The sequence below is a fragment of the Aspergillus luchuensis genome, chromosome 4, assembly GCF_016861625.1.
Source record: "Aspergillus luchuensis IFO 4308 DNA, chromosome 4, nearly complete sequence".
NCBI lineage: Eukaryota > Fungi > Ascomycota > Eurotiomycetes > Eurotiales > Aspergillaceae > Aspergillus > Aspergillus luchuensis.
The window spans coordinates 2,075,395-2,099,011 of record NC_054852.1 but is presented as its reverse complement, the minus strand read 5'-3'; the positions used below and the strand labels follow the sequence as shown (position 1 = coordinate 2,099,011).

The 23,617-nt window shown below is 49.4% G+C and overlaps 9 protein-coding genes across 9 annotated transcripts; 5 read left to right on the top strand and 4 right to left on the bottom strand.

Moving 5' to 3' along the window:
* Positions 1-383: 383 nt before the first annotated feature.
* Positions 384-2,492, bottom strand: AKAW2_40721S (uncharacterized protein; the record flags this gene model as incomplete). Its single annotated transcript, XM_041689081.1, has 6 exons — positions 384-1,183; positions 1,246-1,315; positions 1,389-1,732; positions 1,795-1,862; positions 1,927-2,025; positions 2,143-2,492. 6 exons carry the CDS (start codon positions 2,490-2,492, stop codon positions 384-386), a joined length of 1,731 nt encoding a protein of 576 aa, XP_041542801.1.
* A 1,615-nt stretch (positions 2,493-4,107) lies between these two features.
* AKAW2_40720A (F-box domain protein) lies at positions 4,108-5,906 on the top strand (the record flags this gene model as incomplete). The annotated part of the gene is made up of 4 exons (XM_041689080.1): positions 4,108-4,187; positions 4,299-4,464; positions 4,556-4,932; positions 5,018-5,906. 4 exons carry the CDS (start codon positions 4,108-4,110, stop codon positions 5,904-5,906), a joined length of 1,512 nt encoding a protein of 503 aa, XP_041542800.1.
* Positions 5,907-6,350: 444 nt separating this feature from the next.
* Positions 6,351-8,143, bottom strand: TCA9 (succinate--CoA ligase (GDP-forming) subunit beta; the record flags this gene model as incomplete). Its single annotated transcript, XM_041689078.1, has 8 exons — positions 6,351-6,485; positions 6,553-6,845; positions 6,898-6,944; positions 7,005-7,550; positions 7,610-7,709; positions 7,779-7,851; positions 7,920-8,003; positions 8,090-8,143. The coding sequence occupies 8 exons, from the start codon at positions 8,141-8,143 to the stop codon at positions 6,351-6,353; spliced, it is 1,332 nt and encodes a 443-aa protein (XP_041542799.1).
* A 771-nt stretch (positions 8,144-8,914) lies between these two features.
* On the bottom strand, positions 8,915-10,118 carry AKAW2_40718S (SDR family oxidoreductase; the record flags this gene model as incomplete). The annotated part of the gene is made up of 6 exons (XM_041689077.1): positions 8,915-9,284; positions 9,353-9,447; positions 9,506-9,657; positions 9,711-9,718; positions 9,771-9,995; positions 10,075-10,118. The coding sequence occupies 6 exons, from the start codon at positions 10,116-10,118 to the stop codon at positions 8,915-8,917; spliced, it is 894 nt and encodes a 297-aa protein (XP_041542798.1).
* Positions 10,119-12,358: 2,240 nt separating this feature from the next.
* Positions 12,359-13,997, top strand: AKAW2_40717A (putative C4-dicarboxylate transporter/malic acid transport protein; the record flags this gene model as incomplete). Its single annotated transcript, XM_041689076.1, has 4 exons — positions 12,359-12,722; positions 12,786-13,101; positions 13,173-13,583; positions 13,649-13,997. 4 exons carry the CDS (start codon positions 12,359-12,361, stop codon positions 13,995-13,997), a joined length of 1,440 nt encoding a protein of 479 aa, XP_041542797.1.
* Positions 13,998-14,927: 930 nt separating this feature from the next.
* HPT1 (xanthine phosphoribosyltransferase) lies at positions 14,928-15,956 on the top strand (the record flags this gene model as incomplete). Its single annotated transcript, XM_041689075.1, has 5 exons — positions 14,928-14,960; positions 15,179-15,285; positions 15,349-15,661; positions 15,733-15,845; positions 15,908-15,956. 5 exons carry the CDS (start codon positions 14,928-14,930, stop codon positions 15,954-15,956), a joined length of 615 nt encoding a protein of 204 aa, XP_041542796.1.
* Positions 15,957-16,736: 780 nt separating this feature from the next.
* On the bottom strand, positions 16,737-17,228 carry AKAW2_40715S (dolichol-phosphate mannosyltransferase subunit 3; the record flags this gene model as incomplete). The annotated part of the gene is made up of 3 exons (XM_041689074.1): positions 16,737-16,898; positions 17,027-17,095; positions 17,181-17,228. 3 exons carry the CDS (start codon positions 17,226-17,228, stop codon positions 16,737-16,739), a joined length of 279 nt encoding a protein of 92 aa, XP_041542795.1.
* A 903-nt stretch (positions 17,229-18,131) lies between these two features.
* Positions 18,132-20,481, top strand: AKAW2_40714A (putative GTP binding protein; the record flags this gene model as incomplete). The annotated part of the gene is made up of 6 exons (XM_041689073.1): positions 18,132-18,492; positions 18,578-18,712; positions 18,770-18,889; positions 18,946-19,080; positions 19,135-20,318; positions 20,380-20,481. 6 exons carry the CDS (start codon positions 18,132-18,134, stop codon positions 20,479-20,481), a joined length of 2,037 nt encoding a protein of 678 aa, XP_041542794.1.
* A 409-nt stretch (positions 20,482-20,890) lies between these two features.
* AKAW2_40713A (ABC1 kinase family protein) lies at positions 20,891-23,080 on the top strand (the record flags this gene model as incomplete). Its single annotated transcript, XM_041689072.1, has 3 exons — positions 20,891-21,436; positions 21,499-22,838; positions 22,903-23,080. The coding sequence occupies 3 exons, from the start codon at positions 20,891-20,893 to the stop codon at positions 23,078-23,080; spliced, it is 2,064 nt and encodes a 687-aa protein (XP_041542793.1).
* Positions 23,081-23,617: the final 537 nt, after the last annotated feature.

Below are 23,617 nucleotides of genomic sequence, written 5' to 3'. Positions count from 1 at the left end.
GAAATATAAAAGAAGAAAACAGATTAGTGCCGTCCAAACCATGCCCGGTAAGCACGGGTTCCACATGCTGGAATCCATGTATGTTGTGTCAATTGTACAGTAGATGTTCCCACCCAGAAAGAAGATAAACACAGAAAGTACAGATGGGCAATACTCCACAAGATGCAGTACCAGTCCAGAAATGAAGGCTGAGAGGGAGTTTCTCCTGGTGATATGCTTTTCCTTTACCCCTTTCCAGATATAAAAAAACGTGCGCCCCGAAGAACAAGAAGTCTATAGCTCCGATTCCGGTAGGGTCCCGATTATCAGCGCCAAGCAATGCTCCTGCGAGAATCCCCGGATCAAGGATATGAATGAAGCAAGTAATAATGATGAAGTTGAGTTTATTCCAATCGCTTCCGTTTCCGATCATCGGCCATAGCATGCTGGTCTTCGTCCGGCCTCTCAGCGGTATCAGCCGGGTTCAGAAGCGAATGAACATTGCTGGCCATGCTGGAACGTCGAGTTGCTGGCAAAGACGATTCGTGTCGAGGGAATCTAGGTCCCAAAGACCAGCCGTTATCGGTTGGGGGGTTCTGATCGGGGTGCAAAGGGGGAGTTGGGTGTCGATGTTCCTGCAGACGCCGCGGTGCACCCATTTCATACTGGGCTAACACATCTCGGACCGATTGTTCACTTGACGTCGGAGTCCGGTGTCGAGAGGGAGACCAGGGATTCGTTGGCTGCGGGGGGTGTGCGGAAGGGAATGGCGACACTCCCGGTGGCGGCCAGCCATGCTGTCTAATGTCCGCCGAAGTGTGCCGGCGCGCAAGATTGGGCCCAGGCGGAGAGGATACGGACGAAAGAGGATGAGGCATAGGTTGCTGCGGAGTGACGACCGCTGGCACTTGCGGACGATTGTAGCTGGGGGAAGAATTTCCAGCGCCAATTGACCCGTACCGCCGCGGAGAGACGGCCAGATGAGGGGGGACAGGGGGCCGAATCATACCGGTCCTCGAGGGGTCCAGCATTGATGGGCGGCGACTCTCTTCCGGGGGCATTTGGCGCGGCGACAGCGGCGGACCTGCATCGCCAGAAATGCCGGTGACGTAGGGTTGTCGGACGGCCAAGTATGGGTCCGGAGGATGCTCCAGGGCCCGCACAGCCTCGAGGTGCTTCTCCAATTCCGCCTGCATGGAGGCCACTACACCAAATATCGTTAGTCAATAATGCAGTTGGGGCTATCAAATGGTGGATAGTCCTCACCGTCTCGATACAGAAGGCTCTCGCGATCGGGGATCATGCCTTGGAGGAAACGTGAAATTGAGTGAGTCCACTGGACGACGAAAAGAATCAGCAAGCATGAAACCACTAGATGTCGCGACCGCATTGGAGGCCCGTCAACTTACGTGATAACACCTGGTTAAGCTCTCGGCCATGGATTGACATCTTGCATTAAGGGTCGCATTTCCTTCTTCGGCGTTCCGTAGACGAGCATGCAAGTCATACATAGAGTGCTCCAGGTTCATCAAGCGGGACTCGGTGACATCGGGAACTGGCTCAGCGGGGGTGCCAGGCTGGGAGGCGGCGGCCTTGTGACCAGGAAATGAGTCGCGATGGATCAATGCATGACGGGATGCGCGCCGCTTGATCTCTCGCAAACCCACAAGATCTCCGCGCTTGAAGTTGCCATTCCCATGTTTAAACTCCCACAGAGCGGAGTCTGGCGAACCGGTGTGGAATACATCGCTCACTGGGATCCATGTGTATCAATAACGGTCGGGGCAATGCTATTTGCTGTCTCAGCCCGCATACCTTTATGAAATCCGTACATATTCAGCTGCCTGACGAAGGACGAAATGTTGGTGTGCTTGAAGTATTGACTGAGCTGTTCGTTAGCAGCTAGTTCCCACAGAGCGCGATAGGCTACGATAGGGGAAGACTAACGCCAGGACTTTGGAGAATTCGGAAGTCGGGGACATGACGAAGCTATCATTCGTACTCGACCACGAGATGAGGTGCTGAATACTGGGATCCTCTAGCATACTATACAGTGTTGTTAGATCGAGCCCGTTACCGTGAAGGGTTAAGGGGAACGGGGGAGGTATTCGAAAGGAAGCAACAAGACGGAAGACTGAACGACAAAAATGGCCTCCGACGTACTTGTAGAGCTTATGAATAAAGGCCGTCTGAACGACCTTTGGCTGCTGAGCAGCAGCAGCCGCACCGATGGCTTGAGTGGGAGCGGCATGGTGGTTCACATTGGAAGGTTCAGTAGAGCCATTGGAGGTGGCGGTGGTGTTGCTTGCGCCCGCCCGATCGCTATCGGGACTGCTATGGATGGGGGGCGCAGCGCCCGAGGCAGGAGGAGTAACCTCCATGGGATCACCGGTGGACTGGCTGGAGGGAGGAACGGAGGAGGCAAGGACAGGAATCTTGCGGGTTTTGCCGGGCGCATCGATAGCAGTGAGGATAAGCGGACTTCTGGACGGGGGATCGGCGAGACCGCTCATCTCGCGCGGCGGAACAGGGGGGGAGGGAGGAGGGAGGAGGAGAAGCAGGAGGAGGAGGGAGGGAGGGGGGAAAAGAGAGGAAGAGAAGAGGAGGGAAAAGAAAAGGAATGAGAACGGGGCGGCCGAGGAGGGAGCCGCAGCAGACGGAGAGAAAGAGAAAAGAGAGAGAAAAGAGAGCGAGGCAGAGAGAAGAGAGTAGACGACGGGATTCGCGTAAAGTGAAAAAGTACTTAATTCCTTTTCTGCCCTTTACTTTTTTGAGCCTTAGAGAAGAAGTAGGCCAAGACAGAGAGTTTCTTCAAGGCGAAAGGAATTAAGTAAATTAATGAAGGGGAATAATGCAATCAACTAAAAATAACATCGAAGAAAATGATCATATTAAAGATGGGGAAATTTGTTGAATAATAGGAAGTAGAAGGGAAGAAAACTAAATGATAATAGGTATAAGAATAGATAGATAGATAGATTGGGGGGGGAAAGCCTGCCAGTTTCTTTTCTCTTTCCCGCAAGAATAGCAACCAGCAGCAAATCCCCGAAAAGTAAATAGTAAGTAGTTTAGAAGTACTTGGATGGGGTTGGAAGATAAGAATGGGAATGGATTTGGGGGAAGAAGATGAAGAAGAAGAAGAAGAAGAAGAAGGTGGAGAGAGGAAACTTGGGAAGGAAAACAAGAAGAAAAGAATGAAGAACTAAATGACCAGTTTGGTCCAGTACCAGCCCAGTAGTTCTAGTTCAATCAACTTAGTACTTAGTTACTGGTAAGTAGTAAAATTGCAGGATGGGGGATGGAATGGTAGTTCGAGTACTGATGATGAACCAAGAAGAGTCTGGGCCAGACTGGAAGTTGAGGATCATCGCCAGTCAAAAAAAAAGTGTCTCCGCTTCCCGAAGCATCGCCGTGCTCTCCATTGGTCCATCCATTCATAAAAACCCAACTTGTTCCCTTCCTTCCATCCTTCCTGTTGCTTTTTGGCTTTTCGCCTTCCGATCGCCTGCTGGGGCTGCGCCGTAGATCGATGACCCAGCGTTTCTGTTTTTCCCCTCGTCACTTTCCGATCGACGTAAGCCCTTCCCAAGGTTTGTGAAGAAGAGTAAGAAGCAGGAGGAGGGGGAAAGAGGAAGAGGGAACGAAACCAAAAATTAAGGTCGTGCTTTGCATAGTATTCATTTATTGGTGGATGGATCAAGAATGCAGTCAGTGCTACGGAGTACTTTAGTACTCACTAAAAAAAGGTTGTCGGTGCCTCTAGATAGGCACTTGGCCAAATTCTCGAAAGAATAAGTAATGTGAGAAACCGAAGAGATCCAAAAAGCGACTAAAACAGAAACTCTTCCTTTCTCACTTTAAAAGAAATAATACAGACAAGGAGTGTAAGATGAGAAGAGTGCCTGCCTGCCTGCGTGCCTGCCTTGTCTGAGCAGCTCCAGACCCTGCAGGACGGCTCGCCTTAAACTACTCCCTACTAACTAACTATCGGACTTCCCTTTCCTCTAGTACCATCCACCACCTGAACCCAGGCTGTCTAAACTACCCAAACTACTATCCATCTATCGTCCCCTCCGTAGTTGAGACTCTGAGACCTCGTCTTAGAATAGCGTCAACTGGCCGTCAGCCATGACCGCCGATGCCTCTTCTATACAGCAAATCATCACCCTCTTCACTCATCTGAATACGAGCTCAGCTCGACAGGATGCGTATGACCATCCATTCATCCATCCATCCGTCGTCGATGATCTTCCTTTCCCCCTCTTTTCCCCTTCATAAACCTCAGTCTTAGATTAAGCTCATGCAGCCCTTCCCGACAGGTATCATCGCATTCTAGACCTATTGAACCCCCATGAATGGCGCGATGTACAAAAGCGCACCAGTCAGCGCTCCTTTCAAATGGATATTCTAGCGGAATCCCCCCCAGAAATCGCAGTTCAAATCGCTCAGTATCTCGACCTTTCTGACCTCCATATCCTCCACAGAGTATGTTGCCATCCCCCCCGTGGCCTTGGAAAAAGGTGACCAGCCACCCTTATGACCCCCCCGAGACTGAGTTCAAGCCACATTCCACCAGGTCTCTAGAAAGTGGCGCCAGCTACTCTCGTCAGAATTGATCCAGGGTGCTGTATACCAGCAATACACAGGGCATGTGCTTGCAGCGGAACATGGCCCAGCTGACCACTTCACCCAATATGCCAAGTATAGAATCCGTCTGGAGCGTGGTCTACCCATCTGCAATCTCCAGGCTTCCAACCTCTTTCCGACAGATGGCTCAAAGCTTGAATGCCTGGATTACGCCAATGGAAGGTGTGCTTGGCTAGACAACGGCACCCATGTCGTCGTGCACGATCTCTGCAAGCGCTCCACCCAGCGGTTCTGTACGGAGAATCGAGATTCGTTCTGGGATTTGCGTCTCTCCGATTCCATGGTGGTCGCAATCAGCGCGCGTGCGTAAGTACACATAAGATAAACCACATCTTGCGGTGGTTTCGCCGAGAAAGGAACACTTTAGACACCCAGCTCATCCCGAGTCTAGATACTGCCACGCCTGGAACCTCGAGACGGAAGAACACGCCTCGTTCCGTATCCCCGCTTTCAGCTTTCGGATCTTCGTTGTTAATGGTCTCAAGGTTGCTCTGAGTATCAATCACTGTTCTGCAGCTGGTGACGAGGAGAACAAGATCTATTACTGGGACATGGGCTCGCGAGCTGCTCGTACCATCGAAGTACCTTCCCACCTGGCATTGATAGGCCTGCAACCCAGCACCAACAGCGTGACCACTCTCCTCCTCGAAAAAGGAGATGATCCCATGAACGTTCACCATTCGCCTTGGGACAGACTACGTGTCGTAAAGCACACCTTTGATGACTACGGCCGCATCACCAGTCCATTTCCCCCCTATACACTACACTTACCGTCCCCCATTCAACCCGACTGGAGCATTGCCGATATATCAAATAGTTCTGCTAGCAACTTAGCTGTCTTTGTCTGCAAACCGCCGTCTCAACTCAATACACCGTCGTCGACAACGACAGCGTCCAACTTGCACCATGTCCTTGTAGTTTCATACGACCCGCAGCGGGACAAAATCCACATGCACACATTGCTCCAGGAAGAATGCACACCTTACTTCCCCTTTTGCACGACCGTGCTGGACGGCGATCTTCTCTACTATGTGAAGAGCGATAGGGGGAAACCGGCTATCTGGATCTTCAACCCAGCGTCCCGGATCCCTCATCGCCCGGCCAAATCCATGAGTCTCGGGCTGCCCCGAGAAGCCTCGGACGGCATTTACTCGAACCTCTTCACTCTCCGCGGCGATAGGGACTTCATTCTCCTGCTCCACGAAATCGATGTAAAAGTGTGGCGGTTCAAGGACGTACATCCTCCAGAGTCTACCAATCTGGCGCTTCCAGCAGCGTGAGGGAGATTATCACCCAACGACACCAAAGAGGGCACAGAAAAAGGGAAAATACATTTGACATAAGAAAATGAACCTAGAAATGGACGATATACAGGACCATCAAATGCTCTCTATAAAGATACCCCTCGTGCTCTCTCTGTCTGAATCCGTCTCATTTCACCATTATAGCAACTCGTTTGTGACAACCCCTATACCGATCTTATTCTAGGCAGCAGGAGTGCGTTAGCATCGTCGACGAAGCCCGTGGTCACCAACCGTCGGCCTATTGCTCCGCATCTCGCTGCACCATCGAACACGCATAAACCTTCTGAATCCCCGGCCATCGGAGTGGGGGAAAGCAAGAGGGAAGTAAGGAAAATAAAAGGAAAAATAAAAAGAGTACAAGAGACAGTGGAGCAGTAGACAAGGTGTGACACATCTATAAATCCAAATCCGACTCGGAGATTAGATACCAAGGGTGAACTCAACGCCAACGTCGATCTCGCGGGCCATCTTGACGACCTTGGAGAACTGGACAGACTTCTCAGCAGCGCTCTGGAGATCCTCAATGGAGAAAATCTTGAGGCCGGACTCGTTGATCTGCAAACCACGTCAGTTAGCTTGTGTTTTCGTTACGCTGATCCCCCGATAAATGGTAAGAACATACCAGCTTGTGAGCCTGCTCCATGTTGGTACCCTGCAGACGGGCAACGATGGGAGTGCGCAGACCCATCTCCTGCACGACGTTGATCAAACCCTGGGCAATAGCGTCGCAGCGGACGATACCACCGAAGATGTTGACGAAGATGGCAGTCACCTTGGGGTCGCTGGTGATGAGCTCGAAAGCGGACTTGATGGCGGCGGGAGTGGCACCACCACCGACATCGAGGAAGTTGGCGGGGGCACCGCCGTTGAGCTTGATGATATCCATGGTGGCCATGGCAAGACCAGCACCGTTAACTATGGCGACCGTTAGCATAAATCATATCAGTCGAGTGGGATGGACCCATACCCAGGCATCCAATGTCACCGTCAAGCTTGATGAAGTTCAGACCGTGCCTATGCCGTAGATTAGAATGCTTTCGAGCGTTGTAAATATGAAAGCCAGGAAGATCTTACTCAGCAGCCTTGACCTCATCGGCGTCTTCCTGGGTGGTGTCTCTCCAGGAGAAGACCTCCTTCTGGCGGAATTCGGCGTTGTCATCGAAGCCAAGCTTGGCATCCATGGCCATGACCTTGTGGTCGGAGGTCTCAGACAGAGGGTTGATCTCGATCTGGGTAGCATCCTTCTCCATGAAGACCTTGTAGAGCTTCTGGATGGTGTCCTTGGCCTCCTCGACGCACTGCTCGGAGAAGCCGAGCTCGGTGACGATCTTGTGAGCAATGGCATCGGTCACACCGACCTTGATGTCAATGGGAGTGGTGATGATGGCCTCGGGGTTCTCCTTGGCGACGGCCTCAATGTCCATACCACCTTGCGACGAGGCGACAATGACGGGGCTCTGAGAGGCGCGGTCCATGAGGACAGCAAGGTAGAACTCGCGGCGAGCGAACTTGCGCTCACAGATGTAGACAGAGTTGCAAAGACGACCAGCAGCGCCAGTCTGCTTCGTGATGAGCTTCTGTCCGATCATCTGGCTAGCGAACATCTTGGCCTCGGTAGGCCTAAAATTTTATACAGATCAGCGCAAGGGAAGACTCGGAATAACGCGGGTCACACTCACGAGTAGATCACGCGCACACCACCCTTAAGGCCATTGTCGAAAGTACCCTTACCACGACCACCAGCAAGAACCTGGGCCTTGATGACCATGTCGTCATTACCTATAACATCCCCGTCTTAGTAGCCGTCGCGACTTTTGGGTTGGAGCACGGCGGATCACAAAAACGTACCGAGGGACTTGGCAACGGCCTCAGCCTCCTCCGCGGAGCGGGCGACTTCACCCTTGGGCATGCCGACGCCATACTGTAGTATCGTATTAGTGATAATTGCAAGGCGAAATTTTACAGCAGAAATTTGGGTGCCCGACGCACCGACTTGAGCAGGTTCGCAGACAGGTATTCGTGGATCGACAGGTTTCTCTGTTGCTGAGCAACACGGGTCTGGACGGAAGATTCCTGTCAACAACGGAGATGTTAGCACGCCGATCTGCCTTTAGAAGATTTGGCAGGAGGTAAGGGCAAAAGGGCCCAGGGATGCTTACCGTCGCAGCCCTCAAAGCTGTCGTAACCGGTTTGCTGCGGGCAAGCTTGAACATGGTGACTGAGGTATTTAGAAGAAAGGAGAGGAGAGGGATCAAAAAAGTCTTGTCGGGGAGAGAAGGGTGACAAGAACAAGAGTATCCTCCGACGTGAGGTTATGCGGGAGAAGATGGGGGAAGTATTTGGGGTGTTGATGGGAGAACAGCTTTCTTTTTCGCGGCTGCGCTTCTCGGGATGATAATTGCCTTGGGAGTAGCCATCGGCAGTCACCTGACGGGCCAACCAGCGTGCGCCTCGGGATGATTAAGCAGCACAGTTTCCGACGCGAATATCACGGAACGGGGCCATCCTCTCGCCTGGTCCCTATCGAGTCTGAAGCTCGTCGATGGCCTGTTTGGGACGGTCAGCTTGGATCTGAACCCGTTAGGCAACATCAGTGAAAAATATCTTGTGCAGAGGAAACCATGATATCTCGGCTTCGTTCGTGAAGTTACTATGCCTCTCGGGCAGCTAGTTCTTCTACTTGGCGCCTCGCCCCGAACCCGAACCCTGAATCCGCCGGCTCATCCTCCTAGCCCGGGGGCATACGGCAAATGGTTTAAACGCGTCTTACGACGTCGGCATGCACCACTGATTGCCCTACGATGTTGAAAGACCAGTCTTACTGATGTCAAGCAACCGGTTCAAGCAGAGAAGATGACATCCCAACCAGTAAACGCCGTGTTTTGGAATGCTAATACTACACTTGGAACAAATGACCTGAAGGATCGACGTGAACCCCGTCCAGCAAAACAGATTCATCCGTCCTTACGCCATCCCCTCTCCCTTCATTTCCCAGCAGCGCTTCTGAGTCTGTTGAGTTTGAACATCTTCGTCACAATCTTCCCAGACAGGCCATTCCAAGCCCATCCTCCCATAAGCAGCCAGATCAACCAGCTTTTGTTACCTTCCCAGATCCAGTTCTTCCGACCTTGCGCCCAGGGCCAAATCCAGCGCCATGGTGCAGACCCATAGAGAACCTGTGTGACCACGCTGCGAGCGTATGCTTCGTTTGGCATGGCCCCAGCCTGGCTATGTACCACCCGTCGGTTATATTCGTCCTCAATTGGTGTATAGATTGAGCCGGGAACCAGAGTACGCTTGACACGGGCGATGCGAGATTGCACACCCCCGGTAACGACGGTAGTGACGTGCACACTTGATATCCTCGTATCAATAAATCTGTTACAGGGCGGAGGGGGGGGGGGGTTATTGAAGTAACATACCCGAACGGAGCTAGTTCCACACGCAAGGCATCGCTAAACGAGTGCACGGCAGCCTTCGAGGCGTTGTATACGGACCCGAAAACGTAGGGAACAACCTGGACCAGTATCAGCACAAGGTAGCTTCCCTTTAAGCTTATCTCCGAGCAAACTCACCCCAGCAACAGAACCAATCTGTACAATAGTTCCCTTAGCCTTCATAAGAAGTGGTAGGAAGGTCTGGCAAATGTGTACAACCGCGACAAAGTTTGTTTCGAACGTGTCACGGATTTCGGAGAGCTCTGCCTCCATAGCTGGCACAGTATAATCTATCATGCATAAGAGAGGTTCTTAATGAAGTCATAAAAATTATCATACGTACTCCGGCCACTGGCGACTATATCAGCTCATGATGTGTTAGAATAGAAAGGTGACAACTTACGCGTTATTGACGAGATAATCCAGTCCTTTCTCCCCAAGCTTCCCTTTTACTTCTTCAAAGCATCGTCGAACGCTTTCCTCATCGTCAACAGTAAGACCCAGAGTCTCAACCCCAATAGACGATAGATCTTCGATTGTCTTTGAATCACGGGCAGTAGCGAACACACGCAGGCCATTACGATGGAACTCACGGGCCAGGGAGTTCCCAATACCGCCAGGAGAGCATCTGTATGATTAGGCGGCATAAGTAATATGTCAACGGAGATAATATTCATAAGGGGATGACGATCATGTGCAACACCTACCCTGTAATCAGCACAGACTTCCGTCCGTCTTCGGTTCCTCTCATTGTGCTTTAAAGCGGGGCCGATGGAGAATGACTGTCGAAGGGTGCGGGATCTGATGTATCTTAATGATCTGTCACAAATATAGGCTAAAGTTGGAAGTCCTTCTCCGAGGCTTCCTGCTATCTATGTACCTTCCCTGCCGATCACACTAGTTCAGATGCAGAACCTCGGTAAGATTACCACATGTAAAAAGGAACATATACCTTACTCCCGACACATGCTGCCAGCTGCTCAACCTCCCGGCGGCATTTCGCTTTGATTAGCATTCTGTATCTTTGACCTTCACATTTATATTGAAACCCTACGGAGAAGATGCTGTAGCTTTCCTTCTATGCATGAAATATAGATCTCAAAACTGATTACCCGAACTTGACACGACACTTACTGCATACCCAGATAGCCACAGTTTCTCATAACTCTTATGGAATTTTTAACAGCACTGGGGTATCATTTTGGTCATTTGTATTCTAGAATGGTTGTATCCCAGAAGTGTTGCTGTTGTAGATGTTGACCCGGAAATAAAATATTCCGGCAGGCTTCTGAGTTGGGAATAATGTACTCGGGAAGGTATACTATGCACTCTACTCAGGAAGAATTCTTATGAGACTCTAGATTAATGTGACAATACGAGATCTGGATCTGAGAGCCAGCCTCGCGCATGTATAATAACCACGTAGTAAGTGGCATATGCAAGATGAGGTGTACCTGCAGGCTTGCCTTTATAACTATCCATCGTATCCCATGCTAGGGATACAGATAGCTAGCTCTCTGACATCCATCTCAAGACGGGTCATAAATGAGTCGTCTTTACTTCATGTATCTCAGAATCTCTCAGCTTAGCTATCGTGCTGTTTATGGGGCAGGGTGTGTTTCCTTGGGCAGTCTCGACGGAAAGGGTTAAAAGAATCTAGATGTGCTTTCGCCGATTTGTTCAGGGTTGGCTAACGGGGAAATAATTGAATAGTATGACGGACAATATATAATCGACTGAGAAAATTTGACCTAGTTACTGCGCAGTCACTAACTGATCATAGCCTTTATTGGAGAAGTCTTGAGGAGTCAGTACTCTTGCAACGCAACGCAACGAATCACAATACTTTCTTTTTTATTTGCCGCAGGATTGATGAATACGAGAATAGTAATTTGTCAGTACCATGCAGGCAATAATTGGGTGACGAAGACTATATGTTCTGATCTAGTGGTACATAGTCGGTACCAAGCTTTCGGGCTACTAACAGTACTAGATACTAGATCCATATAGATAGATAGTCGACGTATGCTTCCCGCTTCCCGCTTCCCCGCTACGAAAATGGAGGCGTGCCGATATCCGAGAGGCAACAGATTGATTCATTGCCTGCCCAATGTGTCGCCTTCGGACTTACGGCAGTGATACTGTCCTCCACAGTTTGGAGACCAAGAACCAGAAGGCTGCTCTAGACAATCACTTGCTTGCATCTGCCCCGAATCAGCTGTGTCGAAGCGTCTTTGACTATTGACGGCCCTTTTCGCTCACCCGCTTGGCCCCGAACCACCCTCCTCATACAAAGTCCACCGGGAAGATCCCATTTGTGTGATTGGTGCCAACACCCGGCGAAGTGGACGGCGGCCTCCTGTTAGCAACTTAGCAGAGGAAAAGCAGTGCCGCGATGATGACATGCGAGGAGCTATAACTACTAACTAGTTGCCCCGTCGAATCTTGATCGCTGCCGCACTGGAGTCGCTTGTTTTTGAATTTTATTTTTATTTTTATTTTCTTCGCTTTATTAACTCTCACTGTGGTGGCTAGTTTCCCCTTGCTGTACTTAAACTACTTACTATATACGTCCTCCAGCCCTATGCGTCTCAGTGCCAACTGTGTGTGAAACCAGTCTTACGCGTGGGTTTTCCTGGCTTTGTCGATCTGGGGCCGATCTTTCCTCTACGTCATTTTGTATCTCCTTTCCCTTTCAGCTTTGTATCCCTGATTTCAAGCGATTACTTCTCTTTAAGACGAAAAGCAAATTTGTGTGGTCGTCATCACCCTTTCCCCCCCTAGCAGGCCGACTCCTTGTGTATGTGTTTCAGACCAAGTTGTGAGGTATATAGTTGGAGACCGATATTCCCGACCTGAGAAAACCTTGCCCAGCAAGGGAAGTTGCATTTCGAGGAACCTGTTCCAGAAGAGATCAGCAGGGGATCTGATCTGAGACTTTGTCCAAGAAGTTACAAGCATGACTGCGTCGTTACCCACAGAGAACCCGCAATGACTCCGGATCGCTTGTTTCCCAGACACCTGAGAAGCCCAGGGGATGATGGCTACCGCACCCCAACCATTGAAGATACCCAAAATGACCTTGCAGGAAATACTGGCGGCGATTCTTACTTTCACCCCAGAGGATCTATAATAAGCCAGACCCACACCTCGGCATTAGACGCCATTCACAGCTCTTCATATCGCAAGTCTGAAGGAGATGGAGACGAGGGTGTGGATGGAATGGCTTACCCCCAGAGTGAAGCTGAAACCAGACCAACTGGTCTTGGATGGAAGAAGCGTATTCGTCACATTACTTGGGCATTTTTCACCCTAACTATGGCGACTGGGGGAATCGCAAATGTTTTGTACTTTGGTGAGTGTGTCCCCCGTCTTAGGTAGGTATAGGGTAAATGTACTGATCGCCAGCATGGAACAGTACCCTATAGATTTCGCGGCTTGGAAACCATTGGAATTATCTTCTTCCTAGCCAACTTGTTTCTCTACATCTTAATCTGGTGCCTTTTGATAACACGTTTCTATCTATACCCTTACACTTTCAAGGCATCCTTTCTGCATCCGACAGAGTCATTATTTGTACCGGCTTCGCTGGTCTCTTTTGGGACGATTTTGATTAATATCTCACAATATGGACCCGACCACACAGGGCCCTGGCTTACATATGCGGTCGGAATCTTGTTTTGGATTGATGCAGCCCTGGCAGTCATCTCTTCTGCCGCTATTTACCTCATTCTGTGAGTACAAAGAGGCCCTAATATTAGAAGTGTGAGCCTATAAACCAAGCAGGACAACTAATGAGCTGTAGGTGGTCGACCCAGACATTTACAATTGCACAAATGACACCTATTTGGATCTTCCCTGCGTACCCAATGCTTATAATAGGCCCTCATGCTGGGATCCTGAGCTCCAAACTTGAGCCTGCTCGCTCTTTGCGAATCATAATTGGTGGTACCACTATCCAAGGCGTTGGCTTCTTGGTATCTCTGATGGTGTACTCGGCTTTTATCTACCGGCTGATGTCGCAAAAGCTCCCCCGAGAAAATGTCCGACCAGGTATGTTCGTATCGGTTGGTCCCAGTGCGTTTACTGTGTCTGGGATTGTCAACATGGCAGCCCATGCCAAAAGAAGCTTCCCGGAGGATTTCATGGGCAATGGTGCATTAGCTGCAGACATTGTGAAAGTTGTTGCTAACTTTTCCTGTTTATGGCTATGGGGGTAAGAATGGCTGGCCCCCTTTACATTGGATGTCACTACGAAACACGTACTGATATGCGCTTCAGGTTAGCAATATTCTTCTTCTTCATTGCCAGCTTCGCACATTGGTCTGCCATTGGACCGGGCCGGATGGTCTTTTCGATGGCATGGTTTTCATTCGTCTTCCCGAACACGGCACTGATAACGGCAACCTTTGCAATTGGAAAGGCCTTTTCTTGCAAGGCAATATCCATCATCGGCTGCGCTATGGTGTTTCCGCTGATCTTAATGTATATCTTCGTCTGTTATATGATGGTGCGTGCCATCGTGCATCACCAAATACTTTGGCCGCAGAAAGGAGAAGATAAAGATGAAGGAGGCTTTGAGGTCAACCGAATAAAGCCTGAGTCGCCAGGTGAGAATACACCTGTATAGAGGGGTGCCAACGTCTCGCTCTTTCAGGCAAATAGAAGTTGTTATTGAGATGGGATGAAATCTTCGAAGGTTTTCTTGTTTGGGTCATTTTAGCGCAGCATATATACCCATAAGATGCATATAATCGGGTACCGAATGACGATAAAAGTTCTCTTGGTCAAAAATTCCTATGTGTAGTAAGTGAGGGGGGAGACTCCCACTTAGTGGAGGGGTCCGAATACCCCGCCACAGAACTAGATAGGGAATTACACTACTCCTAAGGTTATGAATTAACCTAAGTTAGGTGTATATTTCGAAATTGCAGTACGAGTTTCCCGTAATAAGCATAGGATCTACGTAACTAGTAAAGAAGCTTTGTACAGAAGAACGCAAGAGTACGCATATCAGGAACATCCTGTTTTGGAGGCCGCCTAGTGACGGAGACCTCCGTCCTCCGCCTCTCCAACTGATTTCCATTACTGATGGCAGAAACAGACCATACTAAATTAGGAATCAGACCCCCTACTAGCGCATAAAGATACACCCTGATAGGCCACGATACAGTCCCCGCATCCCGAATATGGTAAAGTCCCCCATGGGCCCATGATTTGATCTGTCTCTATCGTGTGGCAGCCCGGCGGGCAAAAGTACTCGGCAGAGAACCTTATCCCGTTATCCAGCTTGTGACGCAGGTGTTCCTTTAATCCTAATTTTAAAAATTTGAGTAAAAAAAACGAGGGGTAAAAAAAACGAAAAGGAAAAAAAATTTCTGGGTTCCAATTTACCCCTCATATGTGATCTTGCCATCTCCGTACTCACTAGTATCCTCACCTATCCATCTCACTTGTACACGCTCCTGACTTCCGGTCAAGCCTTTGATCATCTCCAACTCTACTTATCATATCTCCTCAATCGGTCAATTCCTGCGAACCCCTCGCACCCGCCGTCAAAATGCCGCAGAAGGTTTATGTCACGTACAACCAGGTATGCAGGTTGCTTTCGAAATCTCTACATTTTCCAAGCCCAGCCACATGTAGATGGTCTTGGTTTTCGTGCTCGTGTGAGGCGTATCTACCATTGCCGGTCTTGCATGCACATTTCTCGGTCATTTGGCCAAATGCCTACGTCGCAGCCTAGCTTGGCCGTCACACATTTGTCCGTTCAGTTGCAACAATCCGCTAACATCCGAATGTCCTTGGCAGGTTCACAAACTATGCCAGGCCTCCGCTGACAAGATCCTGGACACCTTCCAGCCCAATCTTATGATTGCTATCGGCGGTGGTGGCTACATCCCTGCCCGCATTCTCCGGTTCGTCGGAATAAAACACAACCTCATTTAGGAACCTTATTCTGACACTTATATTTCACGCAGTTCTTTCTTGAAGCGCACTGGCGAGCCTAACATCCCCATTCAGGCCATCGGTCTGTCGCTTTACGAGGACCTGGGTCGTGGTGATGCTGAGGAAGTTCCCGGAACCAAGGTCACCCGTACACAATGGCTGGACCTGAGCTCCTTGGAAATGGCCAACCTCATTGGCAAGAACATCCTCATTGTTGACGAAGTTGACGATACCCGTACCACCCTCGAATATGCCGTCAGCGAGCTCCAGAAGGACGTTGAGATTGCGCAAAAGCAGCTCGGCCGTGAAGGCGAGAAGACAAACTTCTTCGTCTACGTTGTTCACGTACGTTTATTATCACGATTTCGTGACTTTCGGCGAATATATATCCTTCATACGACTAACAATTTATTCAGAACAAGGACAAGCCGAAGAAGGGTGTCTTGCCCGAGGATATGATGACTTCTGGCCGTTACCACGCCTCCGTCACCACCGCTGATGTCTGGATCTGCTATCCTTGGGAAGCTAAGTACGTCATTGGACAAAACGCCGGACTATAAATATATATATGCTAACATATCCATCGCACAGGGACATTGACGAGCACGACAGACTGGCCCAGGAGAACCCTCTCGTCTGAGCTTCTTCTACTCAGCGCGATATTGCTCCCGCTTAGCCACTTTTTTTTTTACCTCGTCTCTTCATGCCTAGAAATCCTGGCTAAGCCATCCACGCATAGATACCGGCTCTCGTTGGTTGCATATATGCTGCGTTCCCCCATTAGATATTGGAAGAAGAGTTTTGCATGTTTCAGGTTTGCTACGGAAAGGTGTTTTGATGGGTTTATTCGATAGAACAAAAGCAATTTTGGTACCATGAATGATGAAGATCTTAGCTTATATCTTGCTCAAGAACAGCGCCTGCGTATCTTTCAAATCGCATAGACTGGTGTTGCCTCTTAATGACAGTTGCGATTCAGGTTCGCTCACACAGAATCCGAAACAATTCGTTTTCTCCATAGCGTTCAGTATAGAATGTAGATGGCAATGTGTCATGATGCAAGAGTTCCCAGATAGGGGGGTAACACCACAAGTCAACAGTAGTTCCAGAGTAATACACATGCCATGCATAGACGTACAAAAACACAAGATCGAATTCGACCGCTGAAACCCAATTACCCAGACTAATATAACAGCTTACTTCAGTGTAATGGTGTGAAACACACCTCCACATGCAGAACCCCAAAGGAACAATGCTCCAAGGGCCCCTTTTGCCCCAGGAAAACCTAACATTGAAAGAAGCTAGTAGTAATAAACCGCCCCCATCCAAGTAAACCAGACCACCATATTGCACAAACCAGCCGAATCAACAAGAAAAATAAAACTGATATGGTATTGGGGAAGTGAGGGATTTGCTGTTTTTAATCGACATCGACATTCGCTCTGCGCAATTCGGCCTTGGCCTGTTCGATCTCCTTTTGTAGCTCTTCATGCGCCTCGGGCACGTCATTGAAAGTGAGGATGGCCAGACCCAGTCGACCGAGAAGATAACAGCCAAAACATATTAATGCGTAGAATGGGAGCTGTAGAAGATAGAAGTGTGATGGTTAGCAAGTTGGGAGTATGGAATTGCGGATCGGAGATATTGTAGATGAAGGAGGGGGGTGGTATGGGTTGTTGGTCGCAGAGGTGGGCGATGGGGGCAACGTACAACAGGGATGACTTCAGTCTGGACAGTTTCGTTGAGAGGAACGAGGCCAAGGTAGAGGACTAGGTAGAGCTGGACATGGTGGAAATTATGCTGGTTAGTGACGTGGTTTGCGACAATTGTACAGCGTGTTTGTTAGACGGAGCTAGTAGCATACCGAGGAGACAAGTAGGAGAACGGAGAGAGTCTGCTGAGCACGCGTCATGATGATGATTGTGTAAAGTCGAGAGAAAAAGAAGTCTTGGTCAAGATGAACTGAAGTTAAAAGAGGGTAGAAGTGATGTTACAATGTTGCCCGGGTTTAGAATGAGAGACTGCGGGAGAGTTAAACTGGTGTCTGTTCTGTCTGTCTGTACGGGAGCGCCTGGCCAAGTTGCCATATCGGGGCGGGTCTGGACTTGCGGCTCGGGGCTAGTCAGGTCGCCGTACGCCATCCCGATCCGGGTTTAGTTTGTTACTCCTTGGTTATGGACACAAGATTGATTAATCAATTATTATTAACTAACTAACTAGACTGCAGGGTACCTGACAAGGTAAGTAAGGGACAAGGAGGGGTAGATTTACTTCCCCCTCTCATGACGTTGGGGGGTCAATCAAGTCTCTAAAAACTAGAGACCTGCGTCTGTCCCGTGGGTAGTTGGTATGTTGTGAGTGCTGTGTGCTGTGAGGTATAGAATGTAAAAGTATGGATTATCTTTGCAATGTTAGATTTGGCATGATGAATAAAGAAACAAGTAAAAGGATCCCAGAATTACTTAATCTGGATATTTTGTCTCTTCTCGCAAGTAGAGCTTCTGGAATAGCAGAGAGTCAGTACTAGTGCCTACTTACTACTTTCGAGAATACACCACCTGCATTTTATTTGCTCTACCTGCACCTTGGATTCCTCGGGTGCAATAGTTTCTCGCGCTAACTCCGATCAGGTGAAGAACACCATTGTCGCTCAATACTCTATAGAATTCATCCTAGCAATCATTTACAACCTCATGATTGAGCAGTTCATAACTCTGACATAGCCTCAAATTTTAGAGAATAGCGCCTTTTTATTGTCTTACAATAACCACCTAGCTTGGGCTTGCCATACCGACCAAAAAGCGGGCTTCAAGAAATGGAACCCCCTAGTGGCAGGACTGACGTCCCAGGGAGCATGCAGAGCAACGACCATCAATCTGATTTGAACCCAGGGACAGTTGGGAGTGCTCATAGAGTACAATGTCCCCCTCTCAGTCAAGTTCTCTCCGAATTGGCTTCACTGCCACCGGCCTCCACACTTGCGGCAACTGAGCCTTTGCCATCTGACAAACAGAAGAAGTTGTTCGAGTCCCTGCAAATATGCCTCAAAGCTGCAGAGAATGCAGACGTTTCGGACGCTCTGAAAGAGACTCCAGATATTCTTCAGAAGCTGTGGAAGTGCAGATCACCTTACCTAGTACCAGCTGCAGAGGCTATGGCGAATGGCAGCAGAGCCCGTAAGTCATCAACCACTTCGGTGGTATCATCATCACCATCAACCAAGCACTTTTCGTCTTGTCACCTAGCTAATATGTTTGATAGCCTTATGGCGGGTATCCTATGGCAAGACTGGGGTTTTCGACTTCTTCCTTCAGCTTATAGCGTCGAAGGAGACCATTGATAACAGAGTCATCCTCCATGCGTTACGGCTCGTCGGCAATTCCTGTGCTGACACTAGTGAGTTCCCTGGCCCCTAGGGAAACTTGAAGAAAGCTCAATTCTGATTGTTCCCAGATGAGAATAGAGAGACTGTAGTGGAGCACAATTACACGGCGGCTATTGTACAGCACTCAAGCAATCCCGACTTGATTCAAGTGGTAATCCCTGTCCTGTATAACATTTGCATCGACTTCGGTAATTGAAACTCTTGCTCCGGTTTCAAAGCTAGCTACGATACTGACGATTTATAGGGCCTGCTCAGACACAGTTGGCTGCCGATAAGATAGTCTATATCCTCTTGAAACTAGTAAAAGATGGTGCATTCAAGGACAAGGATGCCCTGCTTGACTACGTTTTTGAGCTTATCGAGTTGGTTGGAGAACAAGGCATGATTTCGCTTCCCCCTTTTGCATTTCTATTCTAACTGTGGAAATGTTCAGAGCAAGGAATCGCCTCGTCTCCCGATGGGACTATCTCACTTCTTGTAGAACTTGCTCTTGACGAAGATGTCGCTTCCACCCCAGCCCGTTTCTCCGGTCTTGTCAGTGGCCTGGCGACATATTTAAACAATACGCGCTTTCAAGAAATCTGCATATCCAGTTACATAGTGCCCGACATTCTGGGGGTGCTCAGCCGGTCACTGACCTTTAAGACTGAGTCATCTGCTGAGGATACCCAGGCACTAGCACAGTCACGGTTGAAGATCAACCAAATCCTCGCGGAGATCTCTGGATCCACCTCATTCGCGCAGTACTATCCGCTGGATTCCCCTCTGGCCCAGTCTCTCAAGACGTGGCTAAAGTCGACGGATGACCAGCTGCAGATATGCTCCTGTGTTATCCTGGGCAACTTGGCTCGCTCAGACGCGACCTGCGAAAGGATGGTTCAAGATCTGAAAATACATGAAGAACTAATATCTATCCTTAAGAGTGATGTTAGAGGCGCGGTCTTACACTCTGCGCTTGGATTCTTGAAGAACCTTGCGATCGCTGGTAATAACAGGCTGGTACTTGGAGAGGCTGGCATAATCCCAGCGGTTTCACGTCTATGGCAATACGAGTCCGTCCCCCAGGTTCAATTTGCCGCCACAAGCATCGCACGGCAGGTGATAGTGGCAGCGGTTGATAATATTTCTCGTCTCCTAGAGGGACTCCCCAGGGACGGCACTGATTCTAACGACGAACGGACGTATTTGTCTTTGCTACTTGCTCTCTTCCAGAAGACAGATTCTACTCCCATCAAAACAGAGATTGGACGCACTGTAGCCTCCATATGCCGTACTTTGGTGCCACAGTCTCGGGAAGGGGATCCTACTGCTGTTGCCCTGCTGGACAGGTTCTTCGACTTACATGAGGATATCGCGCTGCCGGTTGGTGCTATGATTGCTCAATCACAATGGCCTGTCGTCCGGAGTGAAGGCTGGTTCGCCATGGCCCTTATGGCATCCAATAAAGCGGGCGCCATGGCAGTTTCAAGATCCCTGCAAAGGATGGAGATCCTTCCACTGCTTGAGAAGACGCTGGGCGCAGAAGCCTCTGAACCCACGGAGGAGATCGAACAAGTGCAGATGAAGAAAGATCGAGACAATATTTCTGTCCTGGTGCAGGAGTTGTTGAAGAGCGATGTAAGTCTATTCTCGGAACCAAAAATATCAGCCATGATTGGTATTGACGTCCCCCTGCTAGCCCGACACACTTGCCGAAACCGATAAATCTACCATGCAGCAGTTAATGCACAGCCATGTGTCCAGACATCTTCAAGACTCCAAGTCAACAGTAAATGGTTAGCTCTAAACTGTTTTGGACAGTGGCTTGCCGGTCGGTGTTGTCTGCGAAAATTTTGTAAGCTCTGCATGAGCTTTTCTAGTCAAATGGATAAAATCGGGTTATTAGAAGACTCCATAGAATGAAAGATGACCGCGAAACGGGCGCCTGCATGAATGTGTAGAAAGTGTATAAACTACTAAACCATAACTAGTAGATAGCAGTGGGAGAGAACAAGTACTGCTCGATGACGTCGCCCCACGTGCTTGGCCCGCCGGCTGGGCTTCCTGTCCATCCCGAAACTCCAACAAGCAACCAAGCAAGCGCATTCCTTCTTCGATCCCTCCCTCGCCTTTATTATGAACGCCCAGGCCAGCTATTCTGCTTTCGATGACTGATTCACCTGCTTTCGAGCCGGTGTCTTTACGAGAACATGAGGACGGCCGTCCTCGCGAGCCGTTTCTGTTTAAGCCGTGGTAGAAATCCACTACTACTGTCCCGCCTTCTTCCGCAGCCTCCATTGCATTTCGCGCGCAGGCCATTATGGACGCAGCAGCCTTTGCGAAGGCCCCCGAGGGGAGGTCCCTCGATCAGAACTGTTCTCATTGCTGCTATGACGCCAGGAGCATTCCTACAACTGGCCGAGGATGGAGATGACGACAACGGGAAGACCGGCGAGATGCAGATGCTAGAAGTCTCGCGCCAGGAGGTACGAAAGACCGTCGACGACGATGCGCGAGGCTTGAAGCGAATCTGGCAAACACTCTACGTCTTTACATACTGTTACATATATGATCCGATTGCGACGGGCTTCCGGTTTGTCCATCTCGTCATAATCTTCCTACCTGTCATCCTTACGGCTCCGACGATATGCTTTGGAAAGCAGTTGAAGGATCGCGAGGGCATACGCACAGGGACTCTCTGGTGGTATAGGTTTTTGGTCCGATCTATGGAACGCGCAGGCCCAGCGTTCATCAAGGTAAATAATTAGTCGTCGAGCTCTTTAACTCCGTGCTTTACTCATTCGCGGTCTTCATCTAGCTTGGACAATGGGCGGCCTCACGTACCGATATCTTCCCACCGGAACTCTGCGACATCATGTCATCACTGCACTCCAATGCACCTGCACACTCATTGCATCAAACGAAGCGAACAATAAGGAAGGCGTTCAATTGGCTGCCATTCGAAGACATATTCGAGGAATTCCAAGAAGAACCATTGGGCGTGGGCGCTATCGCGCAGGTATACAAGGCGAAGCTGAAACCCAATCTTGCGGGGACCGATGACGATATCGACCTTCATCCACATGGTCTACGAGACAAGGTACGAAAGAACGTTGGGGCGTTAGTCAAGAGCTCTCCCCAAAGAGTACCGTCGTCCTATGTAGCCGTGAAGGTGCTTCATCCGAGGGTAGAACGCGTGATTCACAGAGATTTGAAAATCATGTCGTTCTTTGCATCCTTAGTCAACGCCATACCTACCATGAATTGGCTATCTTTACCGGATGAAGTTCATCAGTTTGGTGAAATGATGAAATTACAATTGGATCTACGGATTGAAGCCACAAACCTCGTCATGTTTCGTGAGAAGTTCAGGTCACGCACCACAGCCTGGTTCCCATACCCGTATCTGGACTACTCTACCCGCGAGGTGCTCGTGGAGGAGTTTGCACAAGGTATTCCACTATCGACCTTCCTCGAGGTAGGTGGAGGTGTCTACCAAGAAGAGATCGCGAACGAAGGCCTAGATGCTTTCCTCCATATGCTTTTAATCGATAATTTCGTTCACGCGGATCTGCACCCCGGAAATATCATGGTTCGATTCTACCGGCCGAGTGAATTGGACCTGTCACTGGGAAATAAGTCTCGCGCATCGGAGGCACCATCTGCGGAAGAGGTTGATGTTACAGAATCTGTGCTTGCACGGTTGCGCCCACATATCAATAATCGGCGCGACTGGGTGAAAGCGCTTGATGATTTAAATACTGAAGGCTATCGACCCCAGCTCATATTCATCGACACTGGACTGGTGACTCAACTAAATGAACTTAACCGGCGCAATTTCATTGACCTGTTTCGCGCCATTGCCGAGTTCGATGGGTATCGAGCAGGTGAACTCATGGTCGAACGATGTCGTCAACCGGATGCAGTGATCGACCCATATTACTTCGCCCTGGGCATGGAACACCTGGTGCTAAACATCAAGTCACGCACGTTTGCCCTCGGTAGCGTCAAGATTGGAGATGTACTGAGTGATGTCCTATCCATGGTCCGTAAACATCACGTTCGACTCGAGGGGGATTTTGTTAATGTTGTTATCTCATGTCTTCTCCTTGAGGGCATTGGACGTAATTTGGATCCCAACCTTGATCTTTTCAAGAGGTAGGTAGATCCTCTGGCTTTGTCACTTGAAATGGCCCACTGACTGACACGTTTTGTTATTTAGCTCCCTTCCCATTCTACGGAAATTGGGATCTAACACTACCTCTTTCAAATCCGTCCGGTCCGGCGACATGTCCATGCTTCGCGTATGGGTAGGGCTGGAGGCGCGCGGATTGCTCCAAAGCAGTTTTGAAACCGTCGAGCAGTGTGTCAAATACGATCTCTTATCGCCTAACATATGATTGCAGATGCAAGGGCAAGGATTGAACAACACAGCCAGCACCCGCATACTTCTCCAAGCGGTCCAGGGTCAGAACACACAAAATCAGCCCAATGATGGTTGAACGACGTAATAGAAATTAGGGGTGCGATGTATACCCTCCGTTCCATACGCACAGAGGTCGACCTTGATACCTATCTCGCCGTCAGGCACTGAGCGACAGATACCCATAATAGCACGGGTGGTCGAGCTTTCCACTACTCCCCTCAATTGGCACGATTAGTACCGATCTTCCTTATCAGTCGTGTTTCGAGTGATGTATTCCCGGAATACCTCACGCAAATGACGGATTGAGCTGAAATAACTGCCGAGGCAGACAAATTCTGTACAGTATAATAATCTATAGTAGCCAGACACATGCACAGCATTACGATAGATAGTCACAAACACGAATTGTACCTTCCATATCACCGCCCACGATTTGATGGCAGCATGAATTCATATATATTACAAATCAAGATAATGAATATCAAGACAAATTCCACATGAAGGGAAGAGA